The sequence below is a fragment of the Halichoerus grypus genome, chromosome 3, assembly GCF_964656455.1.
Source record: "Halichoerus grypus chromosome 3, mHalGry1.hap1.1, whole genome shotgun sequence".
Classification (NCBI taxonomy): Eukaryota; Metazoa; Chordata; class Mammalia; order Carnivora; family Phocidae; genus Halichoerus; species Halichoerus grypus.
In genome coordinates, this window is record NC_135714.1 from 77,050,260 (window position 1) to 77,071,375 (window position 21,116).

Genomic DNA, 21,116 nt, shown 5'->3' on the forward strand with positions numbered 1-21,116 from the left:
TACCGTATCTGGGAAATTCTGAAACACAAAATTAATTTTTCTCCTAAACTTAACAATTCTGCCAAAAATTATTAGGCATAATATAAGAAATAAAAATATCCCAAGTGTTCATGAAATGTATAATCTTAACGAAATAACTGTTTAAAATCGTCTCTGATGGAACATAAAATTAATGGCAGAGTGTACAACTATGACTATAATTAGTAAAAGCCTGATGTGACATAGGCTATCTACTCATCATGTGTTTGTATTCTAGTCACTGTTACGGAGGTTTTCAATATACTTAATTATAATTCTGAGTAACTTTTAAGGGAGATATTTAAACAGGGAGAGAGAGAGAGAGATCATTGTACATTTTTCTCTGAGGAAAAAAGACACTTGAAATTATTTTGTATTTGTGGAATTGTGAGTGTTAATTGAGCAGAAATCTTTCATCGTCAGGGCTAAGTCTATACAGAGACAGGTTACTTACCCACACTTGGAATAAAAAATCCCTTTGAGGACCTAATGGAATGCTCACATCTACTCTCCAGAAAAATACCTATTGCATTTTTTTAAAACTAAATGGCCAATGGTATGTTTTGATGGATATCAGATGGAGATGGGATAGGGAAAATTGGAAATAGGATGGAGAAAAATACCAGTTGTGTGAGAATACCCCGTCTCCATTAGTGGCATGCTCATTCAGCTCTTATCTTTATATTCCAGTAAGTTATTTTGCACTCGCTGTTTAATACAAAAAGAGCAACATTAAAATTCTTGCAAACCTTGCTTGGTTGGAGAATTTTAATGCTTTTCATTTATCATTGTGAAACTAAGGACAATTTTATAACATTTTTGTACATAACCCTTACGTGCAGAGCAATCTGTCTTTAAGTAGAGATAAATTACTCTGAAGGAAATGAATCGAGTTTTCCCTTCAAATCAAACATTTTGTGTTTAAATAAACTTCTTGTTTTAAAAAAAAGTGTGCATGAAGTTATGGACTGATGGATGCTATCCATGGACCTGCTTATAGAACAGGTGTTAGTAGCCATTATCACTTTTTATTAACAGCAATAGGCACAAACTAAATATATTTTGGTATTTGGGAAAGGGAAATGATTTTCGACAGGGTAAGCGAGTTGGCATTCTGGAAAGCAGGAACACTGGGTTTCCTGAGGAGACCTTTTAAATTTTAAATTTAGAAAAAATATATGAGGCATGATTTCAGAAATAAGATACCAATTTAAGTTATCATGCCATACTATATTAGTAAATTAGTCATTAATTAAAAATATTTTTGCTGTTAGTGATTATTGTAACATTTTATTCCCAAATATAAAATAATATAGCCAATGACTTTATTAATTCTTTAATCTTTAGTACATGATACCTATTGTTTATGTATTTTATTTAAATAGTAGCTAATACTAAAAATTAGGCAAAAAGACGTTAGCTCTTTTAGAGACCTAGGCATTTTATATTTAGATATATGATTGTCTCGATAAAACCCTAATATTCTTCCATTCCTACATTAAATGTTCTAAGTAAATAGAGATCTATTTCTCCTGAGACTGTTGAACTCCGCTTATCAGTCCTGAATTTAAATATAAATGGAACAACTTTCTTGCTTATAATTTAGAATTTTATAAGGTCTTTATAATCTACTGCACACACTTTGTATCTAAAGAGTACTGTTTAAGATTTAAACATTTTAGCCTTTTGGGAGAGAATATATAAAGACCATGTACAAAGGATACAATAAAAATGTACATATGTATAGGTAAAAATTGAAGTGTAAGAAGAGACTCTCCATTGTTTGGGAGAATGTGGGACCTTTCAAAGTTCTGTGGACAGATTTTTTTTTTTCCCTCTATGCTTAGCATGGAGCCAAGTACTTTACTTGTATTACATGTATTATCTCATTGTGTTTCATTTAATCCTAACAATAACCTTGGAATAAAAGTAGTATTTTCATCTGATTTTACAGATGAAGAAACATGATCAACTTTGGGTAACTTACCCAAAGTCACAGTAAAGTCCCCAGCCTCAGTTTATAATGTAGTGCAGGAGACAAGATACATAAAGAAGTTACTGGTATTTATTTACTTTTTTAAACCCTGGGTATTACAAATTGAAATGTTAACTATATGTGATGCAGTTAATATGTGTCATGAACTGAGGGAAGGAATGTCTCTACTTCTAGAAGATTAATTAAATATATTAATTGTTTGGTATGGTACACAGTGCATGATAGATATTATTTTTACTACTGTTGTTAATTATAAATGGTACTTGGATGTGTGCAGAGGGAGAGTGGGGGAAGTGCCTTCTAGGTGGAGCCTGAAAAAAAATGGAGAACTGTGGACAGAGAAGAGGCATGGCCAGCATGTAATTTGTATCACAAAGTGATAGGAGATAATGATTGGACAGGTAGGCTGTAGCTGTATCTTAGAAGGTTTTGAATGTCATGCTGAAGCATAACTTATAACTTAGCCCTCCACCCTCTGATGGTTAAATCGGGTCTGCAGCCTCTCCATCATCTACTTGAATACCCTTTGGAGACAGACCTCTCACTAAAGGTATTGTTAGGAAACAGAATACTTCCTTTGGACAATTTTTCACATTAGGAAGTACCTCCTTTTATTGAACCAAATCTGTCTCACCATAGACTTGACACTGCATTAGGCAAACAGAATGTAGCCATGGAGGGTGAATCCACATGTCACATATTTGAGGATTGCTCTTTCGCTTCTCCTGAGGTTTTTTCATACCCTAGGCCAATGTTACCAGTTCCTTCAACCAAACTTCACTAGGCTTGGCATTAATTTTCTATCATCCTGGTCAACTTTCGTCTACGAAGTCTGTCTGGCAGCTGTCCTGGAGTTAAATTTTAACTCATTCAGGTTATTAAACATTAAATGATGATTTGGGTTTTGTTATTTCCAGATTATATTTTTGTTTCATCTGTAACTTCTAGTATTGCTTGGTCATAAATTTTCTTCTCAGAACTGTGAATATATGGATTATTAGTTTTTTTCCAAATCCACATGAACCCTAAAATTAACCTTAGAATTAAAATGACCCGTACTGCTGTATTGTTTTCAAAAATCATGTATTTGTAATGTATAAGAATATTGAAAATAAGTCTTTTATCATTTTAATATATTAATTATCCTTTTCATATGTTTAAGCTCTTTTCTGTGCCTTAGAGTATGCTAAGTATTTTGTACATAATTATCTTACTTAAGCCTCATGGAACTCTTATGAGCAAAGTATTATCCCCATTTAAAGTTTAGATAAATGAGACTTAGAGAGGTAAAATAATTTGTTCATCACAAAACTTTTAAAAAGGTACTCATAACCATTCTACTATAAAGCTTAAACTCTATTTCCATTAATATTATTTATTGTGTCATCTTTATTGATACGCGGTCAGCATTGCCATTAAGTAGTTTTTTACTTTTGATTTATGAAAATTACTAAAATGCTTAAATTTTTCATTGTATTGTATGTTTTAATATCAAGTGGATTTCAGTTTTTCATGAAACTGATTAGAAATGATAAAAGAAGGTGATGGCTCTGTTACATTTGAATTTGAGAGAACGATAATAAGGAACAATATTTCAAAATAGCTCTAGAATGATTTTTCAAAACTGTTTAGTGTCAAAGGTGCCCTAGGACCACCCCCTCACTAGAGGATTTATAGAACTGGGTATCCAGTTGTACTCATGACTAAGATTTATTATAGTGTGAGAATACAAAGCAAAATCAGCAAGGGAAAGGGTACATGGGATCAAGTCCAGAAGAAAAGAGGCTCAAGTTTCCAAAAGTCTTTTTTCAGTGAAGTCACACAGGATATGTTGATTCCTACAGCAGTGAGTTGTTTTTTTTTTAAAGATTTTATTTATTTATTTGACAGAGAGAGACAGCAAGAGAGGGAACACAAGCAGGGGGAGTGGGAGAGGGAGAAGCAGGCTTCCCGCAGAGCAGGGAGCCCGATGCGGGGCTTGATCCCAGGACCCTGGGATCATGACCTGAGCCGAAGGCAGACGCTTAACGACTGAGCCACCCAGGCGCCCCTGTGTACAGCAGTGAGTTATGATAAAACATGTGAAGTGTTATCTACCAGAGAAGCTCATTAGATACTAAGTACTTAAGGTTTTTATTGGAGCTCCTTATGTTGTCACGCTGTGCCTAGTTCATACTGTAAGTCCAGACTCACAGAAGGAAAGTAGGTATTTAGCATAAACCACATTGTTTGTATAGCTTAGGCACAGTGAGCTACTCTTACCTTTTAGAGAAAGTTTTATATGACTGTAGGGAACTGTTTACCAGCCAACTTCTCAAATGCCAGTTAGAGGCCAACCTTGCAAACAGGCCTTCCTAAGACTAGGCACCCTTAGGCCTCCTTTGTTAGGTGTTCATCCCAGATTCAAGAGCACTGGAGAAATTAGGTATTCTTATTAATTTGGTAGTATAACGGACATGATTGAATTTGAAATTTCTTTTCATTGAAATAATCTCAGCCTAAACAGTATAATTAAGGGACATTTATTTTACTGGTCATTAATTAGTAGTCTATATTGATCTACTCCTCCAGCTGTTGTTTTCAGTTATTGAAGGACTTGAGTTTCTGTGCATGGAATTATTTAAGCAAGCAATATCTTGATTTCTGTTCAGAAGTTATAGGATGTATTCTTCTTATTGTTGTTACAATAACTTGAGAGAAACTGCTATAGTATTATATCATTCCAAAGTGCATATTTTATAATTTGAGTTACCTAAAATTAATTTTTTTGAAATGACAACATATAATTATAAATAATAAATGACAGGGTAATGAAAAGCCATATGATCTTCCAAATCAAACTGCAACCAGCACAGATAAGGCCTCCTGTTAAGCAAGTAAAGTAACTCTGGTTGAGTGACGACAATGGCAGTCTTGTCTCTTGTTTTCCTGTATTGTGAACATAGAACACTGGATGTTCTCTTAAGCTGGGGTTGTTGTCTCTTGTTTACCATTCTGTGGCCAGTGCATAGCATGATGTTTGGCATGTAGTGGGTGCTTAAATATTTGTTCAATGAATGAGTGACTGAGTATTGAGTGAAAAGAGTGGTAAGATGTCAGGGAAACTTAGTTCATAAAATACCAGAAGAATTTGAGAAAGAAGGGGAAAAAAAACCTGTGCCATTTCATAGAGATTATCAGGAATTCTCTAATAATTAGTTGCTTTAATCTAGATGATTTTTCTGAAATGTTGAGATAGAGAAGAATAGGAAGAGGAAATTAGCTTATTATTCGAAAGGATTGGCTGTAACAGTGTTTCAATAGCCTAATTTCTCATGATAGACCTTTTAAAGAAATTTCCAAAGTACTGAACAAATGTAATCTTCTTTCCTTTCCTTTCTTTTTTTGTTTTTGTTTGTTCATTTCAAAGAGAGACAGTCCCTCAGTCATAGTTTTCGAGTTTTTCTTTTTTAAAATATTGGTTAATTAATATTTTTGTTTTCCTTAGAGATTTAATAGATTGAGAAAAGAAAGGATCATTGCTAAGTTAGTTTGCTACCACTTCACCAAAAATGTTCCCTTATTTTCTTTCTAGCAACACCCAGGACACTTCTCAGCAGGTGGCCCCATCAGTAGCTTCAGCGCGGAGCATGCCTGAGAGGCGGGAGAGCCCAGCCTCCAGCAGACCAGGGGTGACCGCTCTCACAACTGCTGCCGCCTTCAAGCCTCCAGGATCCACCAACATTGTCAAGTCACCAAGTTGGCCACAGCCAAACCAAGCAGGTATGCCAAAGAAATCTCTTGCTTTATGTTTTTCTTAAGTATAATTATGAAAATGTCTTCCAGGGTGTATGATAGAATTCACTGGTGAAACCCATTCTCAACCATCTAAGCTTTAAAAAGGTCTGCAAGGAATAGCTATAGCGATTTTCCTCTGAAGTATTTCATAAACATTCTGTGTGTGTTTGATACAATTGCCCTTTGCTATTCATAATTACAGAATTTGGAATTTCTTTGTTTCCCAAATTACCAAGAAATGTGTGGATTGTAAACTTGGGATCTTATTAACGAACTATATCATTGGAAGGTTAACCTTGGAAATCCGACATTTTAGTTTTGATGATATATACAAAATAACAACAGAAGCATTTATTTTCATCAGTTACTGAAGAAAAAATCTTTGACTTCTTGTCTTCTGAAGATTTATGAGATGGAGGTGGAAGAAGTTTTCAGTGCCAGAAAGAGAGCATATTTTATTTTAGTTGTTTTATTTTATTTGAGTATAGTTGACATGTAATATTAGTTTCAGCTATACAGCATAGTGTCTTGACAGTTCTGTACATTATGCTGTGCTCACCATAATAAATGTAGTTACCATTTGTCACCATACATTATTATAATATTATTGACTATATATTCCCTATGCTGTACTTTTCATCCCTGTGACTTACTTAATTTATAACTGGAAGTTTGTACTTCTCAATCCCTTTGACCTATTTTACCCATCCCATTAGCCCCTTACCCTCTGGCAGCCACCACTTAGTTCTCTACATTTATGACTCTGTTTTGTTTATTTGTTTGTTTTGTTTTTTAGATCCCACATATAAATGAAATCATATGGTATTTGTCTTTCTCTGATTTATTTTACATAGCATAATACCCTCTAGGTCCATCCGTATTGTCACCAAAGGCATGATCTCATCCTTTGTTATGGCTGAGTCCATTGGATATTTATACCACATCTTTATCCATTCATCTGTCGATGGATACTTGGATTGCTTCCCTATCTTGGCTGTTGTAAATAATGCTACAGTAAACATAGGGGTTGCATATATTTTGTTGAATTAATATTTCTGTTTTCTTTGGGTAAGTACCCAATAGTGGAATTACTGGATCCTACGATATTTCTATTTTTAAGTTTTTGAGGAATTTCCATACTGTTTTCCACAGTAGTTGCACCAAATTCTAGTCCTACAAATAGTACACAAGAGTTCCCTTTTCTCCACATCCTTGCCAACACTTGTTATTTCTTGTGTTTTTTATTTTAGCCATTCTGACAGGTAGAAGGTGATACCTAATTGTGGTTTTCATTTGCATCTGCCTGATGATTAGTGATGTTGAGCATCTTTTCGTGTGTCTTTTGGCATCTGTATGTTTTCCTTGGAAAAATGTTTATTCAGGTCCTTTGCCCATTTTTAATCAGATTATTTGGGGTTTTTTGGTGTTGCCTTGTATAAGTTCTTTATATTTTGGACCTTAACCCCTTATAAGATATATCATTTGCAAATATCTTCTCCCATTTGATAGGTTGCCTTTTCATTTTGTTCATGATTTTCTTCCTTGATTTTGCTGTAGTCCCAATAGTTTATTTTTGCTTTTGTTAATCTTGCCTGAGAAGACATATTTAGAAAAATGTTGCTAAGGCCAATGTCAAAGAGATTACCGCCTATATTTTTTAAGGAGTTTTATTATGATTTCAGGTCTCAGAGTTAGGCCTTTAATTCATTTTTAGTTTATTTTTATGTATGGTATAAGAAAGTGGTCCCATTTCATTCTTTTGCATTTAATTGTCCAGTTTTCCCAGGAATGTTTATTGAAGAGACTATCTTTTCCCCTATTGTAATGTTCTTGCCTCCTCTGTCATAGAGTAATTGACCATATAAGCGTGGGTTTATTTCTGGGCTCTGTATCTTGTTCTATTGATCTATGTTTCTGTGTTTGTGCCAGTACCACAGTGTTTTGATTACTGTAGCTTTGTAGTATAGTTTGAAATCTGGGACTGTGATACCTCCAGCTTTGTTCTTTTTTCTCAACATTGCTTTGTCTATTCAGGGTCTTTTGTGGTTCCATACAAATTTTAGGATTGTCTGTTCTAGTTTTGTGAAAAATGCTATTGGTATTTTCATAAGGATTGCATGGAATCTATTAATTGCTTTGGGTAGTATGGATATTTTAACAATATTATTTCTTCCAATCCAGGAGCATGGAATGCCTTTCCATTTGTTTCTGTTGTCTTTAATTTCTTTCATTAGTGTTATTTATAAGTTTTCAGAGTACAGGTGTTTCACCTCCTTGGTTAAGTTTATTCCTAGGTATTTTATTATTTTTGGTGCAGTTATAAATGGGATTGTTTTCTTTATTTCTCTTTCTGGTAGTTCATTAATGTACAAAAATGCAACATATTTTTGTGCATTGATTTTGTACCCTGCAACTTAACTGAATTTATTAGTTCTAAGAGCTTTTTGGTAGAGTCTTTAGAGCTTTCTATATATACTATCATGTCATCTGCAAATACTGACAGTTTTACTTCTTCCTTACCAATTTGGATGCCTTTTATCTCTTTTTCTTGTGTAATTGCTGTGACTAGGACTATGTACTATATTGAATCAAAGTGGTGAGAGTGGGCATTCTTGTCTTGTTCTTGATCTTAGAGAAAAAGCTGTCAGCTTTTCATCACTGAATATGATGTTAGCTGTGGGTTTGTCATATATGGCCTTTATTATGTTGTATGTTCCCTATAAACCTACTTTGTTGAGAGTTTTTATCATGAACAAATGTTGAATTTTGTCAAATGCTTTTTCTGCATCTAATGAGATGATCCTATGGTTTTTATCCCTCATTTTGTTATAGAAAGAGGACATTTGAATAGTTGGTGCAACAATTTGGTCTCAATCTGGAAACCTGAGTTTTCATTCACTTCTACAGATAAATAGCTTTAAGTAAAGTCACTTAACCTCTTTGACCCTCCATTTTCTGATTTGCAAAATAAAGACAGACTAAATAATCTCCTGTTTTCTCCCAACATGAATAAAGGTGATGATTATAGGACTAAAGGACTTCTCTTAACAAGAAGATGGGACTATATACTTAAGTGTTTCCAGTCCTGTCCTCAACCTTCATCTCTTTGCACTCTTTATACTCTCTAAATGATCTGTCATCCAGATTCCTTTTACAACCTAGCCACTGATAATTTAGAGTCCTCTCTGTCCTGAACTCCATATCCCCCAATTTTTTACCTACTTGCTGTTTCCAAGTGGTACCTCAAATGCAGCATGTCCAAAAGTATTATTACCTATCTCTGGGAATGGTGCATCCACCCAGTCACCAAAGCTCCAGTGTAAGCTTGAGAATCTCCCACCTCTATCCCCACGTTTTCATAGTAACTAACACCTAGTGATTTCACTTCTGAGTATTTCTCAAGTTTCTTTTCTCCTCTCTGTGGTCAGAGTCATTGCCTTGGTTCAGGCCTTTGTCATTGCAAACAACTTCTAAGTAATTTCCTTGTCTCCTTCTCATCCCCATCAATCTGTCCTTCATACTGCAGCAAGTATCTTTCTAAATCTCTGATTTGCCCACTTCACTCTCCTGTTGCAGATGCTTTACTGTATTTCCCCATTCCTTAACTTATCATTGAAGTCTGTTTTCAATCTGGCTCCCACTAACTTCTCAGTGGTCATTTCCCACTGCTTCCAAATTATAATCTGTGCCATAGTCTTACTAAAGCATCTTAAGTTGCTGAGACATGCCATGTTACCTTGCTTTAGAATGTTCTGGTCCTTCTTCATAGAATGTGGTTTTTGTTTTTGTTTTTTTTTACCTTGACCGCTATAGAATTCTAGCCTTTCGTCATCAGTGTTGGGATAAGTGTTGATTGAATACACAAGGGACTACTTTTGAATATATATATATATATATATATTTTAAGAATTTCTTTAAGGATTGACCATTTATTAATATTTAAGAATATTTTGACAGTTGTAAGAGTGGATTTTTAGTTAATTTAGGAATGTATCTTTTGTTTTACATTTTCCATAGTGTTAAATATATTAGACACTAAATTTTATGATTAATAAATTATCTTTAGAAAAATACTAATTATGGTTAAAATTATTTCATAGTGTCATATTGAATAGTTTTGAATTACCATTATGTGTTATTAATTTTGCAAAAAAGCTAAAATTTTTTTGTTGGGGGGCAAGAGATAATCCTTTGCATATGATCTCTACTGTTTTAAAGACTATTTTATCACTTTCAAAAACTTAAAATATTTAGACATATCAATAGCTTCTGAAATTTCTGGACTGTTAATTGATTTAGCAAGATTTATTCTCTTGGGGGAAAATGCCAACAGCCTAGCCCCCTCCTTTTTTAGTTATTTTCCATTTACTTGAAGCTTATCAGTGAGGTGGAGATTTGCTGAAATTATTTTGTATGTGCATTAGACTATAGAAAGTAACTTTAGGAAAAATCTCCTTGGTGTAGTAATTGGAAGGAAACAAGAGAATGTTTCTTAAAAGCAAGGGAAAGACTACTGATGTAGAAACTGAAGGGAGGGCATTTGGTATGTGCACTGGAGAGGGCAGAGAGTATATATACTGCTTTTGGAAATTCAGAAACTGTTGTCAAAATACCACTCTGACTGTTAAAGGGAAAAGAAAAAATTGAGGCGGAATTCCTAGAGAAGACACTACAGCAAAATTACCACAAGAGGGCAACAGAATCCTGTCTTCTTTGAGTGTAATTTGTTATAATTATCAAAGCAGTCAAATAACACAACTATAATCATGATTCATATGGTTAGTATTTAAAAGATTATACTTTTTACAGAAAATATAATTTAATTTGAGCAAAACTATAAGAGTATAAACCATTACACATTATATGACATTATAAAGCATTAATATCATAAAATGTATGAATCATAGTTGAATTACATCATGATGCTTAGCTCAAATTAGAAAATATTTGCAGAACTCCTGCTGTTTATTTTGCTCTCGGTGCTACAAATTGGCATTTAATGTGTATTATATGATGTAAAAGTTACTTATTTTACACTGTTTTGTAAAAATCATAAAATAAATAAAAAATCCCCAGCCATAAAACAAAACAAAACAAAAACATCTCAGAATCTACTCTTACTCTTTGATAAGTAGTTTTAAGAGCTTCCTAATGCAAATGAAAAGGTTCTTTTGATTTAGAAGGGGATAGCTGTTTCATTATGGGTTCTTAGGTTCTTCACAGTTCACCTGTGAAAACTACAGTGCCAGCCAAAGGGAGGCAAAAGCTAGAAAGGCTAGTTGCTGCCCAGCAGACTCCGATAAAGTATTGACTTCCCTCACACTGAGAACTTCAGGCTTCTTTATTTTGATACTAAACAGCTGTGTTCAATGTAGGTGAAAACACTGTAAGTGTTACCAGTGATGTTGTTTTAAAATAAGTCCTAAAATTGGGTGAGAAGGATGAGATAAAAATTACTAAGTTGCAGTTTGTAACTCACTTGGTTGATCCTGAAATCAGTTTAATGGACCACAGCCAGTATTCTCGTTAAAAAAAAATGAAATAAAATGGAAGAATGAAATAAGAATATTTTAATATATTAAGTATTAACATAGTAAGAGTAGATAGGTATCATGTTATGAAAATGTGGTTTTAGTTTGTATATGTAAGTAAGTACAAACACATATTTGGGGTCAGCAGGTAAACATGTATTTTGGGTCACAGTATTTCTTACTATGTTTTAGTAGTTAAGAAAAAATTTGGAAGTTGTTTATTTAAATAAGTATTTTAGACATACTTTTGTCTATTGGGATGACTAATACGGTTTTGAAATGATAGGCCCCCCCAAAAAAAACTGCATTGAAAAAGACCTACTAGTGTGTTCTGAATCTGTTATGGTTTTCCATTACCTCCACTGAAGTTCTGACTTTGAATCTTAGATCATTTCATTTGTGGTGTAATATAGCTTGTGTTATCCAGAAGACTTTCCTATAGTAATGCTATAGAAGTTGATAAAGAAGAACTAAGTGTATATGTTAACAGCATTATAGTTTAGATTGGATCCTCTTCTCTTTCACAGGCATGGAGTGTAACATACACCACCACACATGCATATGCACACTTATCAGTGGCTGGCAAAGACCTATTACCTGACACAGATGTTGAAAAGTTCATAGACTGCATGAAAGTATTAAGAAAGCTTAGAAGGCTAAATGAATATTATCCCCAATACCTGCCACCCCGGTCTTAATCAGTGGTGGAAGAACAGTCTCAGAACTGTTTGTGTCAATTGGCCATTTAAGTTTAATAGTAAAAGACTGGTTAATGATAACAATGCATCGTAAAACCTTCAGAAGGAAAGGAGAATGTTTTGTGGACCATTTGGTTCTTTGTGTGTGTGTGGTAGTTTTAAGTTACTAGTTTTTAAAATTAGTACTTTTTAATGGAAACAAATTGACCAAAAATCTGTCACAGAATTTTGAGACCCATTAAAACAAAAGTTTAATGAGAAAAAAAAAAAGAGACAAAAGAAGTAAGAATCCAAGCTTGAGTTTTATGTAAGTTAGCAATACTACTTTCTATTTGCCCTGTGCCTTTAATACTCTAATAATTTAGATGTAGTAGTACCTTCAGAAATGTTGACTTGATCTAGAACGATACATAAAAGGTGACATTCTTGTTAGTTTTAAGAACTGGGGATTTGTACCTTTTTAAAATTATATTTTAATTCACTATATTTGTATGCCTACAAATATAGGCATATATTTGCTAAAAAATCTACCTTTTTGGTAGATTTTTTAATGCTTAAAATCGTAATATTGTATGTAATAAGTAGTTAGATAGATGTTTTATGGTATAAGTTACAAATAAGTTCCTGTGTTTATGTAGGCGATCTATTTGCTGTGTAATGTTTTCCCTAGATTCTCTTTCAGTTATGGATTCCAGATTGTGTAAGTTTAGTTCATTTGATGCAGATATAAAATATTTCTATCTTACCAGATCTAGTCAGATGTTCTTCACAAATCCAGTCTTAAAAGTCATGAAGAGCCATTAAATGTCAGAAGCACATCAGTTTTCTAACTTGAGTTTAATTATATACAAAATGAGAATGACTAATTCATTAGAATATAATTAGTGCTTTGCTGGACCAGGCCTATTGTTCATCTAACCAGCTTTGCTGACAGGTGGTGGCTCTGAAGAATAAGAGTGCCTGCCCTATCGGGCATGAATTTCAGAAGGCCAGAGATGTTCCCTAAATGGAACATTTGAGCCTTCAATTTTTTTATCTGTTAAGATAAGGGTCTAAAAAAGTCCCCTATAACGTTGTTTTGTATGTATGTATATAAGTGAGTGTGTATGCACACACACAAATGATGTAACATATATTGAAGTGTGTGGTATATAGATGGTACTCAAGAAAGGTTAAGTTTTTACCTCTCTGTTCCTTTTAGTGATAGCATTAAGAGCTCACACTGTTAACATCCAGCAGAATAGTTCTCATGTGACTTCTCTGCTTGAAAATGTTTTGGGCTCTCTGCTTCCCACACATTAAATGTTTGGCTTCTTTACAGAGCTTATGTGCCCTTTATTACCTTGTGCCAACCTCCTTCTCAAGCCTATTTTGTAATATAGTTCTTCATGTTCTCTGCAGTCCCATCACACTAAAGCTCAAGAGTTCATACCATTCTTTGGGCACACACCTCTGTGCTTTGTAAAGCTGCTGCTTTTATTTGAAATGCTTTTCCACCCTTCTACCCCTGAAAATTTCTATTCACTCTTCAAGACTAGATGTTATCTCCTTTGTGAACCTTTCTTGAGCCCTCTAAATTATTGGCTATTCTTTCTCTGTGTTCCTACAAATGTTGATGATGGCTTTATTATAGCATTCATCGTATTCATTGTAATTATTTACCTATGTGTCTTTTACCGCTATTTTTGGATCCTCTTAAGGACAGGGACCAAGTCTTACTAATCTTTGTTTTACACTACCTCAACAATACCTGGCACAGTTTATAGTCCTTCAGTCAGTAACAGTGGCTGAGTAAATGAGTGGGTGGATAGGTCAGTTTGTTATATTTTGGACATCTTCATATGATTTGAGGAATTCACAAGACATTGTTCATTCCTCCTACCAGACTTGAAATTCCCACAACAGTCATTAAACAAATGTGGACGTGCTGTCTGCCAAAGGCTGCCGTTAAAAACTACACATATTGCGGGCGCCTGGGTGGCTCAGTCGTTAAGCGTCTGCCTTCGGCTCAGGTCATGGTCCCAGGGTCCTGGGATCGAGCCCCGTATCCAGCTCCCTGCTTGGCAGTAAGCCTGCTTCTCCCTCTCCCGCTCACCCTGCTTGTGTTCCCTCTCTCGCTGTGTCTCTCTGTGTCAGATAAATAAATAAAATCTTAAAAAAAAAATAAAAAACTACACATATTGCTTAGGGAGCAGAGGACTCTACTCTCCTTGAAGCATTAAACTTCCCTAAGACTTAAAAGTTGTGAACATCAGCAGTACTATGACTAGTACCATATTATTTATTTCCAGTAATTAAAAAATAGTAATAGATATGAAGCCCAGTGGTAGGAATTTTTTTCTTAAAAAATATGGGAATATATGGCCTATAAGGAACCAAGCAGTAGAATGCAGAGGAAATACTAGGGAGAGCCACTCATTTTGTCAATGTGGACAAATTAACATGGATGCAAATTAAAGCACCAGTAAATAACAGAAATCAGCAAAAAGAGGTGCAAAGAGTTAAGTTGGATTACAAGGGCCAGGTCAGAAGACAGGGAGGTCTGGATCAACGGAAAGAAAGAGACCAATAAAGTCCCAATGATACAATCTTGAGATAGAATATTTGTTTATACTAGAGTTTATAGTGGAGTCATACTTTATGCAGGAATAAAGTGTTAATATTTATGCCTACAGTCAAATCATATGTAGCCAGTGCCCCGTGAATATTTTTAGGAAGAGGCCAAGTTGGAGAGGGAACAACAGATGCAAATGCTCTCGGAGAACTTGGCTTCTTGGAAGAGGAGCAAGTTGTTCAGTATGTTGAGGACTATATAGTGGCCAGAGAGAAAGTTGGATAGGTTAATGGGGACCTGGTCAGAAGAGGACTTTGAAAGTAAGAGTGGATTGATACAGAAAGGAAGCCCTTAACAAATCTGTAAACTGGAAAGTGACAATCAGGTTTGGATTATTAAAAGATCATTATAGTGTTAATGTTTTTAAAATATCATTATGACCTCAGTGTAGAGATTAAGATTGGAGTACTGGAGACTGAATTAAGAGGTGGCTGAGGAAATCCAGGATAGTGACGGTGGTAATTGCCCTGGGCAATGGCCATGGGAATGGAGAGAATTCTAAGGACAAGAGAATGCAGCTTCACACTTTAACCTGACTGGGAGGCAAGTTCTAACATTGCTCTTCCAGGGAGCTTTACTCCCTAGAGAGCATTTATTTATCTTCTACTAAAACACTGGGAGGGATTGTATTTGGCTTGGAGAAACTATACTTGGTTTTAAGTAGGTCAGATTATGGAACAGAAAATTGGTTGAATATGTCTAGGTTGTTTTTTTTTTTTTTAAGATTTTATTTATCCATTTGAGAGAGAGAGAGAGACAGAGAGAGCACAAGCAGGGGGAGAGGCAGAGGGAGAGGAAGAAGCAGACTCACCAAGGAGCTGGGAGCCCGACGTGGAGCTCGATCCCAGGACCTCGAGATCATGACCTGAGCCAAAGGCAGGCGCTTAACCAACTGAGCCACCCAAGCGCCCTTAGGTTTTTTTAATGTAATACGTCTAGTTACAAAATATAAATGAGTGGGTTGCATCTTGTATTATATTTGAGAAATAAGTTAAAGTTTACTTTTATAACATAACATACTTTTATAGTCTATTTGTGCAGCATCTCCATAAGCAAGTACATTAATTTCGCCTAAATCATCATTTTCTAAATGTTGACTCTTTTCCAATTTTTTATAGTTGGAATTATGAGATTGGTGGCTTTGGCATCGCATTCCTTGCCTTCGCAGGAAGGATTTGTGTTACATGCTGTCATGGAAATAAACATTATGAGGTGGAAAAGGGGTTTCTTACAAGACAAAAGAAGAAAAATTCTATAGAGCCCTACCAGTCAAAAATTAAAAATTAAATTACTCATGTTGTATATGTATGTATATATACATATGTGTGTATACACACACACACATATATATAATTCATAAAGCTTTAAGTTGATAGATATGCTTAAAATTTTTTTCATTAATTAGAGGATTTTTCTCCTCCCCATTTTCAAAATAGGTACCTTTTAAGAGCATTTGTGATGATACTTAATTGCATTAACATTATGTTAAATATTTAATAAATAACTTATAATTTCTTACTCAGAAAATCATTTAGGTATGTAATATTAGCTAATATTGTAATCACTGTTTTCTGTAGAAAACTGTGACTATTTCATAAATCCATTGAAAATAAAAAGCTCTGTTGTGTTTTCTTTTACAGTAGTTAGTATTGTCTAGGTGTGCTGAAATTTTTCCTTTTGCCATTTTCATTAGCATCTTTTACAGCTTGTCAGAATAATGCTACCTCAGTGCTGTCATTTATTATATGTACACACAACTCCCTGTTTATTTTTATGTCCCCTGATGTTGGCAAAAAATTATTGGATTTCTTTTTTTACCTTTATTGTTAAATGTATCCATGGAGACGGACATTCTGTTGATGAAAGAAAAGGTGTTTAATTGATGGTAGCATATTCAATACACTAGCAGTATTTTATTTAATATTAGACGTTTGTAATATTTGATACTCCTATTGAACAAATGTATCAAATTATACGTGTGTGTGTGTGTATACACATATATATTCTTTTATTTCTTTTTTCTTTTTGAAACAGTTTTTAATATATATAGTAGAGGCAAGGGCTCTTAATTTACAATGAGATTTATAAAAATTGCTGATTCTTCTTAAAAATATAAATTCTGTTTTGAAGAACACAGTGTAAGTAAGCTGTAAATAGGAAAGTTAGGATCATTTGAAAGTCTTTTAGGGACATAGTAAATTTCTTTTGGTCAAATGAAAAAGGGAAAAAGTCACAACCTTTTCAAAATGAATATTTAGTTTTAATTTTGGCTTCTGTTGCATCCGGTCTTGGGGAATACTCACCGTCCCCATTTGGGCATTGAGAACTCAGGAATATAATGGGTAGTCTTGTAGAAAGCAAAAAACCCTTGCTTAATAGTAAAATTGTGGGTATCATTGATTAATAATAATTATTTTTATAATATTTTAAGTTTTTAAATATATTTTTATTCAGTGTACAGTAAGACAATGTCATTAAAATTTTAAATGGGCATCATTTTCCCAGTGAGGCAACAGAACCTGAGAGAAGCCAAAGTTCTTTAGAACTAAGTTGAATCCATTATTTTGACTAAGTAGTGCATTTTCTTTCCTTTTTTTTTTTTTTTTTTTTTAAGTAGTGCATTTTCTTGTGTCACAAGATAATATCAATTACTATATTTAAGGAGGACTAAATCCTCCCTGAAGAAAGGAGTCTTGCTTTGCATAGGGAGGATAAACCAGGTGACTGGCAGCTACTAAGGTCTGCTTTAAGTAACATTTTCTTTGCATCTGAACTCCATTTTTAAAATTTAACTAAGATTCTAGTTAACATGACCCTTACTGTACCCTGCCTCTGCTGTGTGCTGCATTTTAGCAATAAAGAAAAGCTTATTTATTCATAATGGACAGAGCTTTGGAGAGATCTGATGTATTCTTTTTTTTTTTTTTTTTTCCCCAAGGAAGACTCAGATGTATTTATGAGATCTGATTAGATCAAAGATTGAATGATGTGCATCTCAGTTATAAGTGGATATAAATTCTATCTTTTATTTGAAGTCTAAAGAAGATAGGGGTGAGAAAGGAAATTACAGTTTCTACAACCATCCCAAATTTCATTGTAGGCTTTACGTTACAGTAATAAATCGAGATAACTAGATTTGCTTAGCTAAGATGGATAGATTTATTGGTTCCATTTTTACATTTTTATATGAATAAGCAAACTGCTACCAGTTGCATATGTTTCATCTCTTCTAATAACGTTTTACTACCATCTGCTCCCCTGCATTTTGGCATCATTAAACTAAACAGCCCACTTGCCGTAAAGGCCGTACTGGAGCTGTCCATTGTCAAAACTGTGGTGTGAAGCATGTACATATGCTTTGTCTTTTGGCTTATAACAAATAGATTTTGGCTTAGAATCATGATTCCCAGGAAAAAATAAAAGCAAGAACCATTAGTTATCTTCTTTTTTTTTTTTTTTTCCCTAAACTGGAATTTGTTTCTGTGTTGGAAGCTTTCCAGTTGCTGATGCAAGAGCACAGTTGTGAAAGCTCTTCTTTCTCCCCATTTTTGTTTCATCCTAAGATTAAAATATTAAATCTATTCTAAGGGAAGACACCTGGACTTATTCATATGTGATTTGCATAAAGAATTATTATTTCTTATTAATAGATGCATATGGTTTAAACCAGGGGTTGGCAGACTATGGCCCTTGGTCACATATGGCCCACCACCTGTTTTTGTAAATAAAGTTTTATTGGAGCACTGCCATGCTCCTTTATTTACATTTGTTGCATGATGTCTGTGGCTCCATTCATACTGCAATGGCAAAGTTGAGTAGTTGCAACATAAACTATATGTCCCACAAAACCTAAAATATTTACTCTCTGGCCATTTACGGAAAAAAATTGCCAAACCTAGGTTTAAATCATAGGAATAAGAAAAATTATGCTTGATAAATCTGTATAGTAGATGCAAACTTTCCTTGGTGTCTCGAGCACCCTTGACAACACTAATCTGAAGGCACTCTGTTGCCTGTTTGTTTGTGAACATCACCTGTGAGAAGATAAACTCTTTGGGGCAGGTATCTTATTCTTGGGTGTATCTTTCATCCAGGAGTTCTAGATCTAAATTTTGTGTGTGTTTTCTAAGTAGTTATTGAATGAGTTGATACTTTACTTTTTTAACCACATAAGATCTTTTTTTTTTTTTTTTAAAGAGTTTATTTATTTATTTGACAGAGAGACAGCTAGAGAGGGAACACAAGCAAGGGGAGTGGGAGAGGGAGAAGCAGGCTTCCCACTGAGCAGGGAGCCCGATGCGGGGCTTGATCCGAGGATCCTGGGCCGAAGGCAGATGCTTAACGACTGAGCCACCCAGGCACCCCTTAACCACATAAGATCTTATGTCAGAGTGTAATAATAATTGACATCTGTGAAGCATTTCTTACACATTCAAGAAAATGTATGTAAACATTTTACTTATGCCACCTCATTTAAGCCTACCATGTTTTGAGGTAGTTGCTGTTTTACCGGTGAGGAAACGTAAACATTTCTGCGTTCATGGAGCTAGAAATTAGCAGAACGAGGAGCCCAAGTGTTATCTTAACATTATCATTACGCTAGATGTATTGCTTCCTCCGGCATAAAGTAGCTGAGCGTTGTTCTCTGCTTTTAAAAGATGTGAAATTCAAACATAACTTTGGATAATGATAATAAAGTGTCATTTATTTCAGAGATCTAATGGCTTTAATTGAGAGAACTATCTTAGAGAATTAGTGGTAGTAGTAAGAGAAATGTAAGGAGTATCCCAAGTTTTCAGTTTTCCCGTAACATGTATTCATCATGAGAGACATTGTTGATATTATTTGACATGGGGAATGCTCCTTAAATTTTATTCCTCTTTCTGCTTCAGGGTTTTGTTTTTTTTTCCCTACATTAAAAGAATTCTATTTATATGAGCAACTCAAACCTGAGGTATCTTTTCTCCTTTATTTCTGAGACTAGACTGCTTTCTCATTAATATAAATAGATGAAAATTGGTGGGAAGATGGTAAAAGCCCATTTGGGTTTTATGTTACTTTGGAAATAAGATATGTCAAAACTCTAGGTATATTGTGAGTATAACTAATTTTAATATATGTTCTTTGCAGTTTTCTCATCCAAATATGAGCAAGATTTTACAAATTTAATACTTTAAATAAATTCTTAGCTTAGATTCTGTATGAGTTCACCAGTGATCCTTCTTAGTATTCTCGAGGTTGTGAATGATGCCTTGGATTTGTTTTTTTTTTTTTTAATAATTTATCTGAGTTTTTTTTTTTTTGTTTCTTTTTCTTTATTACTCCTTCTCCTCTTTCCTTCCCTTCCCCCTGCCTTTTCTTAAACATGAAACACATTGACCACCCACAGTTAGAGCAGGATTTGTCTTCCCATTGTAAAATTAGAAATTGTAACAGTGCTATTGAGATTAGTTAGAAAATTCTATATATAACTGATAAATAAAGTGTTGATTTCTAATTGAATGATGGCAAAGCCAGATATTTTAAGATCTCATATCTTTATCTGCAGGGTACACACTGGGTTTCTTTTGCTTGTAACTCTGATCAAACGGAAGTTTTCTGTGTAAGGTCAGCTAGTTGGGAGAAAAAGGCAAGTGCATATATCCCAAATTTTAATGACATGTGATGCAACAGATTAAGAAAGAAGAGAACTGAACCTAATCCAAGTCCCCATGCTCACTTTAATTAAGACACTCTAGATCCAGTTTAATCTGGGTTCTTAGAGTTGAAAGGCTGGTTGCTAATGGAAGAAACTAACCTCCTGAAGTTGCGGAAATATTTGATACTTAGCCTTGGGCGCACCTGTTCCAATTCTTTATGGCATACATACCAGCATTCTCTACTGCTTAGAGAACTGATAATAGTTTAATCTGTCAATTTTGCTTTTAATCATTGAATAAAAAAATCCTTGATTCCATTTAATAAAATTTGCACAAACCTCTCTAGAATGTACTTTCCTCTGATCCTAGATCTTGGCTTAACTTTAAACCTTTCCTATTTGTACTGGATATGATTTCATGCCTGGATAATGAAGAGTAGACTGTTGCTTATGCTTTCAACATAAGGAGCTTGACAGACAAAATGCGCGGATTCTGTGCTTCTCTTGGCCACCATCTGTTTGAGATGGTTGGCGGAGGGGCAGAGAAGAAAGCACTTGCTGTACATGATAATATGCGAGTGTGTTGCCATCATTGCTACCCGATTTAGTATGTGTAAAATTTCTACCATACCTTTGTGAACAAATTCTCTGAGATGTTGAATTACAGTCCTTTATCTTCCCAGGAGTGCCAGAATGTCACTTTGATGTAGCCCAGTTATTTATATGAGTACAACATTAGCTTCAGTGTTTATAACTGGAATACCCCTTGCATTTGAGCCAGTTGTTTTTCACACCATAAAACCTCACATATGACTTCTGTCTTGTTGAGTCTGTAAACATTTGT

At 34.4% G+C, this 21,116-nt stretch overlaps 1 protein-coding gene across 9 annotated transcripts in view; it reads left to right on the forward strand.

Annotated features, from left to right (window-relative positions):
- PDLIM5 (PDZ and LIM domain 5) overlaps window positions 1–21,116 on the forward strand; it is a 204,701-nt gene that overhangs the window by 150,198 nt on the left and 33,387 nt on the right. For all 9 annotated transcript variants that reach the window (XM_078068975.1, XM_078068977.1, XM_036091933.2 and 6 more), the window contains one exon: window positions 5,589–5,776. In XM_078068975.1, coding sequence (XP_077925101.1) covers window positions 5,589–5,776 — 188 coding nt within the window. The remainder of the gene's footprint in view (window positions 1–5,588; window positions 5,777–21,116) is intronic.